Source organism: Ochotona curzoniae, unplaced genomic scaffold, assembly GCF_017591425.1.
Source record: "Ochotona curzoniae isolate NIBS_2020 unplaced genomic scaffold, NIBS_Ocur_1.0 scaffold_4506, whole genome shotgun sequence".
NCBI lineage: Eukaryota > Metazoa > Chordata > Mammalia > Lagomorpha > Ochotonidae > Ochotona > Ochotona curzoniae.
In genome coordinates this window covers 76,897,024-76,910,040 of record NW_024467119.1, presented here as the reverse complement: position 1 = coordinate 76,910,040, position 13,017 = coordinate 76,897,024, and the positions used below count along the sequence as shown (strand labels likewise).

Below are 13,017 nucleotides of genomic sequence, written 5' to 3'. Positions count from 1 at the left end.
TTCTTAAAGTATATAGTTGATAGATTTTGAGCAGACAATATGTGAATATTCTAACCAAGGATTTTTCTGGGATAAAGTTTACAGAAACTACGGTAGTTGGCAGATTTTAGCCCTTTTCCCTTTGTTGTTAAAGGGAGTAATCAAAGTGCCATCTTTACACTGCTGGAACATTTCTGCAGAGATATGTTAAATATCTGAAGAGCACTCGATCTTTGTCGTGTTATGTTTGTTCCCATTTGTGGAGGTTATATCCATCCTTCATGGTGCTAAGGACTGTCATGACTTCAAAATTCCTTTAAAGAATATTTTATTCTGATGGGTTCTTGGTGCTTTGTAAGGTTTGTCAGACTTGTCTTTCTTTTCTCGAGGAGAAACTCTTTATTTATTTTTAGATATTAAAGATTCTTTTTACTGGAAAGTCAGATATACAGAGAGGAGGAGAGACGGAGAGGAGGATCCCCTGTCTGCTGGTTTCACTCCCCAAGTGGCTGCAGTGGTCAGAGCTGAGCCAATCCGAAGCCAGGAGCCAGAAGCCTCTTCGGGTCTCCCACGCGGGTGCAGGGTCTCAAAGCTTTAGGCCGTCCTAGACTGCTTTCCCGGGCCACAGGCAGGGAGCTGGGTGGGAAGTGGAGCAGCTAGGATATGAATTGATGCCTTTATGGATCCTGGTGTGTGCAAGGCGAGGAGTTTAGCCACTAGGCTACCGTGCCAGCCCAAGGAACTCTTTTAAAAGTGTTAAATATTAAGTATGCATTGTATTTTCTCAAAGTTGTGACACAGATTATTTGGAATTGAGTGTCACTGTCAAATGTATTGCTACTAGATCTACATGGCTGTTGATTATTAAATATGTCTAGCCTGAACTGAGATGTGCTATTCAAGGCATATGTAAATTATCTATCAAATTGCTAAGACTTAATATAAAATTCTTTTAGATAAATTTGATTATATATTGTAAGGGGGTTTTTTTGTTCTTGATTTACTATAATATTTTTTTTAAGATTTAAAAAATTTTTATTGAAAATGTGGATATACAGAGAGGAGGAGAGACAGAGAGCAAGATCTTCCATTCGATGATTCACTCCACCAGTGACCGCAACGGCTGGCACTGAGCAAATCTGAAGCCAGGAGCTCTTGTGGGTCTCCTACATGGGTGCAGGGTCCCAAGGCTTTGGGCCATCCTCGACTGCTTTCCCAGGCCATAAGCAGGGAGCTGGATGGGAAGCGGGGCCAACAGTATTAGAACTGGTGACCATATGCGATCCCGGTGTGTTCAAGGCGAGGGCTTTAACCACTACGCTATCGCGCTGGGCCCAATTTACTATATTATTAAAAATACATCTTACTTGAAAGATGGTATACTTTATAACAATAGCAGAAATACCTTCAAGTGGGGCCAGCCCTGTGTAGTAGTAGCTTAAGTCTCTGCTGAGAGTTCTGAAATCTCATATGGTTGCCGCTTTGAGTCCTGGGTACTCCACTCCCACTCAAGCTCCCTGTTTATGTGCCTGGTAAAGAGACAGAAGATTGTCCAAACCTTTGCACCCCTGCACTTGTATGAGCAAGCCAAAGAGCTTCCGGCTCCTGCCCTTGGACTGGCGCGACTCTGGCAGTTGTAACCGTTTGGGTATTGAGTCAGCAGAATGAGCATCTCTCCGTTTCTGCTTCTCTCTGTCACCACATCTGCCAGAGAGATAGAGACAGACAGGAAGGGATCTTTCATCTGCTGATTCACTCTGCACATGCTTGCCAAGCCAAAAGCCGGAGCCAGGAACTCGATCCTGGCCTCACACGTGGCTGACCAGGACCCGTCTGTGAGCCATTACCTGTTCCCTGTCGATGTGCATCTTAGCAGGAAGCTGGGATCAGAAGCAGAGCTCATCCAAGTGCATGAGCACACCAAGCGGCACCTAGCCACTCTACCGAGTGTCTGCCCCTATGCACAAACTTCTCATCCTCTAACAGAGGCTTAGAGTTAATTTCACATCTATAAAGGAGAGGTCCAAAACATTTATGTTAAATTGAAAACTCAACCGCTCTGTCATGTATACCGTTGGAACTCCAATATGTTTAAAGTTGGAACTTGTCATCTGGATGGCATTCTGAATTCACTTTCCTTCGCGTCTCACTCTGCTTGCTTTAAGCAAGAACTTGCATCTTCAATCTTTTTTGAAACCCTGCCCCTACTCTCCACTCTTGCTGCTGCTCTCTTGATTGAGACTTCTGGGACCTCTAACCCAGACCACTTTAGTCATCTTAGCAGTGGTCTTTTACCTGGTCTCAAGGACTTCTCAGCTGAGGATGCAGCATGGAACAGGATCCATGGAAGCCTTCCATGAATGATGGTGAATAGACTTGCTAATATCCACAAAAAGTTGCAGATGACTTTTAACCTAACATATTATTCTTGCATGCTGTGGCACACACAAAGGACGTGCAGAAGCGATTGGATTCTCTGAATTTATCAGTGCTTGCAAGATGTTTCAACAACTTTTGCATTTGTATTCTTTCACTGAGGTTTTCTTTCGTTGGGTGTTCTTGGGAGAGATGATGTATTTGTTGCTCTGTTTTCGTGGAGGATTTGAGAGTGCCATTCTGTCCAAGAATCACTGGTGCCACGCAGACAGCCCCTTGTTTCTGTCTGGAGCCCCCATGGGATTAAGCTACATCTGGCAGTAAGTAGGGATTCGGGTCTGGCCATCTTCAAAGGCAGGAGACTGCTAGTATTTATCAGATCTGTGTGGATAAGCAAATGGGAAGAGATTAAATTAAAAAAAAAAATTTCCCTTCCTTTTGTAAGTAACTGTAAAACTTCCAGAAGTTCATATAGCAAATTAATACAGCTTTTGATGCTTGCCAAAGTAGATGAATTGCTTCCATTTATACTTTTGTAACTAGTTTGTCTTGCAAAGCAGAACAATAATGTGGAATCCTCAGTTTTAATTTTCTAGTGATACTTTAAGAGTTAACCGTTTAATATATTGGTTTTAAACCCTTTGATGTTTCTAAGCCATGGGCATCATCTTTGGCGTGTGAAGGTTTTTGTTACATATTTGTGTCCGTGGGAAAGTTTACCCAAATTTACCTTCCGAGGAGAATCCTGAACCTGTCTTAGGATGCACTCCTAGTTTTTCTGTGTGAGGATGGGTCTGCTTCCCACATCAGCTTGGATCTTTCTCACACTTTTCACATTTGTAAGAAATTATATCCGTCCTCCAAGTCCTTGCCATGAATCTAGAACCTACTATTCAAAGTCTTCCTAAAAGAAGCGAGGTTTGTTCAGAACTGCCTCAAGAGTGTGCGGTCTCCATTTGTCTACACTGCAACTCCAGCCAGTCCCTCTGAGAATCGCATACCTGGATTCCATCATATTGCCAAGGGAGGAATTTCTTATCTCAGGAATAGAAATAATGTGTTTTCCCAGCCATCTGGTTTATTTTTACATTATGATCACTTTTGACTCTTGTAATTATTTGTGTCTTTTTCTTTATGTTGCCTGCTAGAAAGCTTAGCAGCAAATACGTGGCTCACCTCTAACAACTCTTTGGAATTTTGTGTCATGAATTTTATATGACTTCTCCTTCGCCCTATTTTTGCATTACCTCACTTCTCTTTTGTTCAGTTTATCTTACTGCATGTGAATTATTATAAAACTGTGAGTCTTTTTCTGAACAGAGGTCCCCGAAATGCAAGCAAATAAGAAGTAGACTGCAAGTGTTTCCTATGCTTTCTCACTTTTTTAAGAACTCCATATCCCTGTGTGTATTATACCATAACTCATTTACTGTATCTGTAAATTGTGAATTCTTAGGTTTTTAGATTAAGAGTGACCTAAGGTTGAAATGTTAATTAAATGTTTTAATGTTCTGTAGTTCTAAAGAAAATAGTTGGATAAAATGTCAGCATACAGGAGTTTTTTAAACATTAAAAAAAAAGTCATCTCTGAAACGGAGGGTAATTGTACATGTTTGCCTAATCCTTTTGATCTTGGCACACAGCAATACAGGCTTCAGTTGAGATTAAAACTAGGAATTTCAAAGGAAACATGTCCTTCAGTGTGTAAAATATATAACAGCTGGTTGACCAGCCCATTTAGAGCTACGCAGTAACGATCGTAGGCAGAGTGACTCTGCTGCCGAAAGACAGTGCTTGATGGTTTTATCAAGATACAATACGACTCGCAGTGTTCTTTGGCGAGCATGGAAATGCAGGCGTGGACTGTGAATGGCCTCCTCCAGAGTCTCCTGTCCGCCTAGCAGTTCACGGGCATTTAGAAGGGCAGAGCTCCTTCTGATGCTCTCAGATGCAACTTGCGCGTATTGCTGACTCCATTTCACTTTTTAAGAGTCTCATGTGTAATTTCTGTTCTTGCCATTCCACAGCTTTCCCCCCCTTCAACTCTCACCATCCTGTTCCTGCATCTCCCCCACTCCGTTGCCTTTTGTGACCTGTGGCTTTTAACATCTCCGCCTCGCACACCTCTTCTTTGTCAGGGATCTAAACTTGTTGCATGTCTTTGTTATGCATTGACATTAAAGTGAGCATGCCAACTTCAGAGTATTGTGATGTTTCAAACACTGTGTGTGAACCAGTTATCATTCTGCATGTGTGTCAGCTTTTTCACTGTTGTGTCTCACCTGAAAAAGATAATCTATACATAGGTTAAATCATTTTGCGTCATTTATAAAAAATGAAAATGGATCTGGATTTGTCACTTCTAGCATCGCATTTATAAAGTATATTTGTATTGATCCTGTATGGAAAAAAATTAGTGTTGGTGTTTTTTGGAGGAGGGTGATTTTTCTTGTTTGAAAATTTTTATACAAAATAGATGAAAAAAAATTTCCTTTCTTCAGATTTATTTGAAAGAAGGAAGTTATAGATACATTAAAAAATGAAAACTGACTCTGATGTACCCTCCAATTCAGAGCCAGCATTTAAGGAGTTAATGTATCTTATTAGAGGGACAGGAAATCTGGCAACTATTGCAGAAACTAGACCTAATGGTGCACACAAACAATTTGTCAGTCTTCTTAAATGTGAATAGCTTTCCGCAAAGTGGCTGCTCTTGCTTTGTTTGAACAGGCTAAACTTTTCCTTTTTGGACTTTAAATCTTAGAAGTGAAATGTGATCCACATATTCAATCAAAATCATTTAATTCAAAGCATATTTTGATTGGAACAAAGTTGACATGGAAAGAAACTCTAGAATAAAAAAGTTGAAAGGACTTTATATCATATATTTAGCAGGAAAATTTGAAACAGTTCTAATTAGGCTGAAAAAAACAGCTTTCTTCAATGTAAATTACAAAGGTCATATATCAATGTTAAGGAGACATTACCACTAGTGTTTGAAACCCAGCACATGCAAACATAACAGACTAGTTCATTTTGTGTGTGTGTGTGTGTGTGTGTGTAGGAAGATGTCTGAATTTAAAATGAGAAATAGTTAAAATTCCAAGTTTATAATTTTGTATGTTAGCTTTTTGCCAGTCTAAACATTAAAACACACTGCTATCTACACTCAGATGAATTAAGGCTCTTAATTAGAAATTCAATTAAAATGCATAAAACTAACTTTTCATTAAAAATATGATTAAATATGTTTTATAATTAAATGCTAATCTAGCCCAGATTATTAATCAGTGATTCATGAAACTTCGAGCTCCGGCATTTTGTAACTCATAGCTAAAGTGGAGCTTCTAGAAGACAGAGGGAGGGCGGAGTCTAGGGATGCTGGGGAGTTTATCTAGGCCACATGGTCCTGGAGCCTGCTGGTTATGCTGTTGTCTCTATATCTAAGATTCTCTTTTGTATTTGTCTCCCATATCATTGATCTGTATTTCGTTACTTGATTTTTATGAAGTGGCATAAGAGTATGCAGCAAAAGAATAAATAAATATTAACATTAATCCAAGAATTGATTGTCTTGCTTTTACATAATTTTTCCTTTAGCAGAAATTTGTCTTTTTTAAGCTAAAAGGAAATTGCTCAAATATCGCTTAAGTAAGCTATTAATTAAACGTTACAATGCCTTTTATTTTAGAATTTGTATTCTCAAATAGCAGAGTTTTGTGAAAAAAGTATACTTACTTCTGTATGTTATATTATTTGGCTCTATTGTAGAAGATGAGAATAATTTAATGTAACATTTTTATCAATAAATTATTCATTTTCTTAATGGGTTGGTTTCAGAACAATGTAGATTGTGTTCTTTCCATGAGATTTATTGGTAGTCACATATTCATATGTTATAATTATTTCTGACACAGGGTTACACAAATCAGTTATTTATGAATAATTTACTATTATCTTTATAATATTAAACCTTTAATTTGCTGATATTCTGTTTGAGGGCCAAACAAATGAAAGTCACTAATAAGTGTTTGCATTTGACATCTGTATACTGTACTTTTTAGCATATCTCAAGTGTTTTAGTCTTTGCCTAATAGATCTCATTAAAAAACAGATATCAACCCCCAGACAGTTTGTCAAGACTAATATGAGTCCCCCTGGATCCAATTGACAATTTGTATGAGGCTTCATATGATAGTCTTTTCATAGGCTTATTTGATCCTCGGGCGTTAGTCACTGATTTATCTTATAACAACTCAGATAAGTTGTATAATATTGTATCGTGTTGGCCATTTTCATGGATTGTATTCTTTTTTTACACACTTAGAGCGCGTGTTGGCTGTAAATGATGTACCCAGCTTGCTGGGGGAGCAGTAACAATTGATTGACTACGTTTGAGAGCAGCATGGGAAGAACGTTACCATCCCCTAGCTGCAAACCGTTATTTAACACCAGTCTTGTTGAGGACTCTGTGCTGAAGGCTTTGAAAAATCTCAAGTACTTACTTAGCTCTTCACTGGCCTGACTTTATTTATTTATTTATTGTATGATTACGAATGTAGGTTTAAATAAGTTGTGTTCGGGGGGGTGGCGTAGGGGGGTGTATAAGAATATTTTTAAGAATCTTAATATGTGAAAAATTGCCAAAAAAATTTTTAAGGTCGACTTGCTTTAAAGGAGTTATGTTTTTGAGCCTCAAAAACAGAAATTATAAAATGTAATACCAGGGTACTTCATTTTAAATTATTTTTACTTTGTATTTTTTCACTCATATTTATTCCTGCCTGCCCTGCTCTCTCCCCTCAAATCTTTAGTGAGTGTATTTTTTTTTATTAAGGTATACTTAAATTTGCTAATAGCTCTTCATTGATGCCAAAATAATACTGAAGTCCTGAATCTGCTGTTTTCTGAAATGTTTTCAAAACTTGTTGGAATTGTGTTAGTAACCATCCAAATCCTTTTGGATCCCTTTTTTTTAAAAGCTGTGGTAGGTGCAAGAAGCACTGGAGGCCAGTTCATGAAAGTTTTAGTTTTTTAACTGTTCAATGTGTTCACAAAGAAATCATATTGATGAGCCTACTCAAAGTTTCTGCTCCTCACTGGCTCAATGACTGATCAGCCCTTTAAGGACTGACCTGTAGAAATATACGGGGGAACCCGAACCCCTGAACTGTGGTCATCTCTGTGTGTGGGTTTGGAACACAACACAAGCATGCAGCATCTTCCCTCTTAGTTTTATTTTACTTTATTTTGCTTGAAATGCTGAAGCACAGTCAAGATACAGAGTTCTGAGGCATTGAAATTGAGCCATCTTCACCATTTTGAATGTGCATGAAGAAGAAATCAACCGTTAGGAAAACTCAGTTCTTTGTCTGATGGCACATAAAATAAAATTGCCCTGGTTCTTAGAGCTTTAATATGAGAAAATTCATTTGTGCTTCATCATTTGCTGAGTCTTGTACAATTTTATGGTCTCAAATCACAGCACTGTGGACACTCAGGAGACTCCTCACTGTTTTATCTTATTAAACAATTTTGAAATCATTAATTTTTAATTAGCTTGGATGCAGGTTTTTTTATCGGTTCAATTGTGTGTGTGTGTGTGTGTGAACTAAACATTTTTAATTTCAACTACTGGCAAGAGTATTAGTCACATGAATGAGTCTGCACCGTGAAGTGTGCCTTATACAACACTCATACTTTCTTTGTAGATTCCGAAGTGTTACTTGCTTATCTATTCTAGTAGACCTCCTCCTCAGTTTATTAGCTGGGATTTTGAACAACAACCAAAAAGGATGTAAGCCCAAAGATATGTATGTGTAAGTCCTTCTCTGATTGAAAGTTCTAATTAAGTGAATCGGAGAAAATTAACTGAAATTAGCTGTCAGAAAGTCACATTTAAATGAGTGATGAGCTAGTCTGGCAGTAAACATTTAAATGATATAAATTGCCATTTAAGTGTATGGTTTAATGTTTGTCATGCATTAATGTGACATGAGACTGCAGTGACAATCAAGCAGCTTGCTCTAATTTGAACATATTTAGTGCTTTTGTGTGGAGTACACTGCACACAAATTAAGACAATTGCTGTTTTTATGTGTCACTTTAAACGGGTCCCCCCACACTCCCATCCCTATCCAAGGCCTAAGTTAATGAAACCAACGTTATCATTTTTGAATCAGTAGTTCTTGGATTTTTTAATTCATTTGTATTCACATCATTAAAATAGGAATTTACTTAAAGTTACCACAAGTTCTTATGTCAAGTAGAATATGAAGCAGCGTTGTATTATGCTATCTGTTTACTAGACGGTCAAATATAATGAATCTCATAAATGATATCAAAGCAATGAATTTCACAACTGAAAGCTGGCTGCTTTTCAAAAGCATGTTTTATCTCAAAGATACTTCAGAATCTGATAACTACCTAAAATTTTACTTATAGAAGTGTATGTTACATTTTGCACTATGTGATATGTTGTGGAGCCATATTAAGTGTCATTAAAGGAGATCTTATTTCAGTTTAGGGATCAGCGTCTCTCATAGACACTTATTCTAATGCAGTGATAGTCACTCCAGTGTGCATCTTTAAATTGTTAGGGAAATGTCTGTTGTCACTAGACGGTTTATACCAAACTGGTTGCTTGTGATAAAAGTCAATTTTGTTTTGAAACCAACAGATCTCTTAATGGATATTTGCAACATAGCAACTAGCCTCAACAAAAGTACATTGCATTCATTACTTTTTCCTCCATATAAGGATTGATTTCGGAGAGATAGATTACTGGCTATGTCTTGATATGCTTTTAATTAATGTTTAGTTTAAATTTGTTAGCATTTTGATTTTAACAATATTATCTTTTGGTGAACTGGCCTATTAAGCCCAACTTTTATGTGGGAATAATCATGAACAGTGTTAAGTGGTAAAAAGATGAATACTTTCTGAAATATCTCCAGTGTCTAAAAACCTGGTTTTTTTTTTTTTAAGATTTATTCATTTTCATTACAAAGTCAGATATACAGAGAGGAGGAGAGACAGAGAGGAAGATCTTCCGTCCGATGATTCCCTCCCCAAGTGAGCCGCAACGGCCGGTACTGTGCCGATCCGAAGCCGGGAACCAGGAGCCTCTTCCATGTCTCCCACACGGGTTCAGGGTCCCAAAGCTTTGCGCCATCCTTGACTGCTTTCCCAGGCCACAAGCAGGGAGCTGGATGGGAAGTGGAGCTGCTGGGATTAGAACCGGTGGCCATATGGGATCCCGGGGTGTTGAAGGCGAGGACTTTAGCCACTAGGCCACGCCGCCGGACCCAAAACCTGGTATTTTTAAATTAAATTTAGCAAATGTTTATTGGTTCCCACTGTGTTTTAGGTACTTTGCTACTAGCTGTTATTCTATAATTATGACTAGAAAGTGCATTTTTTGCCCAGCATCTTAACTGAATATTTGATTATGTTCCTTTGTTATTGATTGTCCACTATTATATGAAATAGCATCAAGTGTTTGGTCTGATTTGATAGTAATACTTAAAATAAAGATTCAGTATTTATAAGTCTCATATCCTCCACAGGATCTAATTTTTTAACCTAGCAACTCAGTCAAAATAATGAAATAATTTGGTTCCAGTGTTGTGGTAGATCACAAAGTATTTTAATTCTAAAATATATATGTATGTATTTCAAGTAGATAGTATAGTCTGTATGTTTCTACACTTGTTTTCCCAATATAGGCCTTATCTCTTTTCTTGGACACTTAAATGGAGTACCTATCAGGCCATGGGTTACAAATGTGACCTAGCTGGGCTGAGTTCTGGTCTTTACTGTGCTGGGTGGTCATATGGCTCAGTGATTGGCTCACCCACATTCTGTGCCAGAGTGCTTGGTTGAGTCCCTGCTGCTCCGCTTCCTATCCAGCTGCCTGCTGGTGCACCCCTGGGGCGGCAGCAAGGAATGGTCGAGTATGCCAGTACCATGCCATGTGGAAGACCCAAACTTGAGTCCCCAATTCCTGCCTTTGTCCTAACCCATCCTGACTGTTGTGAGCATTGGGGAAATGAGCCAAAAGATGAAAGATCTCTCTCTCTCTCTGTCTTTCTGTTACCCTGTCTTTCAATTACGTAAAATTAAAAACAAACAGAAGAGTTCGTCTATCACCTCACCCATTTAGTGGATTTGGGAGTGCACTAGTGAGAGCAAAAGTTGGAAATTTATCATGGCTTGGCAGCTTATGTCCCCTGAGGTTTACCTCATTAAATAAAGGTAGAATGATGACCTGCAAGCAGCTATTACAGTTTAGCATGCTAAGTACTAGTAGAAAATTTAAATTATAAATAAAGGAGAACAGATTTTGGTTGAAAATACCCTATGTCAGAAGAAAGTTTTATTTTTTAAAAGTCACGTCCACAATAAATTTAGGATTAAAATGTATTGCTTGCTGTAACTATAGCTCTGTTTTCAAGATAGAACTAAGCACGGTAATGTGGTTTACGCCCTCTTTCAGGCTCTGGAGAGTGAATTTGTTTCCTGCCAGCTTCACCAGTGGATTGATCTCATTTTTGGCTACAAGCAGCAAGGCCCGGAGGCCGTCCGAGCCCTCAATGTGTTCTATTACCTGACCTACGAAGGCGCTGTCAACCTGAATTCGATAACTGATCCAGTGTTGAGGGAGGTAAGTCAGCTGACTGAGAAACTTGAAATCTGGGATCCTGAAGGTTCTAGATAACATCTTCCGCTTCCATTCATTTGACTGAGGAGGAAACTTCAGTCTGAAACCAGATGGGCAAAGTGACTTAAACAGGATAGCTTGTCTATTAGTGACCTAGCTGAGATCTGAACCTAGGATTTTGTTCCAACGAAATGTTTGACTTGAAATAAGGATCAGTTTCAGCATGAGATCACTAGGGGATCAATAATCATATTTATAATCAAACTTTACGGTTTAAGAGGCTGCTGATTATTAGAGAATGAATTATTCTAAGAGATGTGGTTGTGAACATGCATCTATTTAAATGTGACAACATGTTTATATGTGAAATGCTAATACTTACTGGAAACTCGATGTATTTTGGCTTCTCTTTTTGTTCTGCACTGACCATTTTTTCCCTGCACACACCATTGGTTACCACAGGCATTTATACCATTTGCAGGGAAATTCAGATGAGAGCAGAAAGTTGTTCCCTGTACTCAGATCTGCTGGAGTTGATCACATCGTGAAAAATCACAATAAGTAAACAATGATAATGAACTGTGATAAATCCATGAAAGAGTTACGTGCATATTATTAATAAGCCCAGAGAATAGAAATGAGCCCCAGGCTGATGAGGGCTAGGTTTTCTGGGAGATAAGAGGCTGGTATGGGATGGGAAAAACCACTGGGTAAACCTAAGAGCCAAGATATCCACACAGGAAACTCAACAGAGAATAGGGACTGCAGCTGGAGTATGGCGTGTGTGTGTGTGTGTGTGTGTGTGTGTGTGTGTCTGTGATGAACCACAGATGGCAAATCAGAGACAAGAGTCAGATCATAAAAACCTTCAATACCATAAAAATAAAATTGTTTTGAAAGTTTGAAAGAGACAACACTGTCATTTGCTGGTTCACTCCCCAAATTCCCACAACTGCTGGAGCAAAAGCTGGGAGCTGGGACCCCCATCTGCATCTTCCACCTAAATGACTGGATTCCAGTCACTTGCCTCCAAGCTGCGTGATAGCAGGAAGCTGGAGTCACGTCAGGGCTGGCAATCGACACAAGGATTGATGAGGGACGTGACTTTCTCAATTGCTAATCTGAACACTGGTCCCCATAAAAAGTGGTTTTAACCTGCTTGTAAGACAGTGGCAAACTGTTGTAATATGACCACATGTATGTTTTAGAACCCATGTGGAAGAAGAGTAAACATGAGAAAACCTGGATGTACCCACTAGATTTTTTTTTTTTTTAACTAAGAAGCCATTGATGATTTTAGGGACAGTAGCTTAGAAAATACTAAGTTGATCAGTGAATAGGAGCTGGTGAAATGGAAAAGACAACAGAGAAAATAAATTGAGACAAGTTTTCATTCTTTTTTAAAAAATTATTGATTTATTTTGAAGGAGTTAGAGAGAATCTTGCATGCGCTGGTTTACTCCCCAGCTGGCTTCAATGGCCAGTGCTGAACCAGGTTGAATCCAGCAGCCAGTAGTTTCTTCCAGGTCTCACATGTAGTGGCAGGGGCCAAAACCCTTGGGCCATCCTCTGTAGCTTTTCTCAAGCTGTTAGTAGAGAGTTGGATCAGAAGTAGAGCACCCAGGACGCAAGCTAGCACCCACATGGGCTGCCTGTGTCTTTCCCCTCTGTCCCAATTTTGTCATAGTTGTGTTAGGAGTGTGTGTTAGGACACAGCCAGTGAAGCTGCTGTTTGGAATGCTGTTCTGTATCCTGGCTATTCCATTTCTGATCCAGCTTCTTACTGACGTATCCGGAAAGGCAGCACAGCATGGCTTAGGTGTTTGGGCCCTGTGTCCAGGGTGGGAGACTCAGAAGGAGTTCTGGGTTGGTGGCTTTGCAGCCTTGGCCATCACAAGCATTATTAATCAGCTGTTGGAAGACTCTGTCTCTCACTCTCTCTTTTATCTCTATAACTCTTTCCAGTAGATGAAAAACATTCATAAACAGAAAAAAAAAAC

General features: G+C 38.9%; 1 protein-coding gene across 4 annotated transcripts in view; it reads left to right on the top strand.

Moving 5' to 3' along the window:
- LRBA (LPS responsive beige-like anchor protein) overlaps window positions 1–13,017 on the top strand; it is a 633,639-nt gene that overhangs the window by 546,674 nt on the left and 73,948 nt on the right. For all 4 annotated transcript variants that reach the window (XM_040967344.1, XM_040967342.1, XM_040967341.1 and 1 more), the window contains one exon: window positions 10,853–11,020. In XM_040967344.1, coding sequence (XP_040823278.1) covers window positions 10,853–11,020 — 168 coding nt within the window. The remainder of the gene's footprint in view (window positions 1–10,852; window positions 11,021–13,017) is intronic.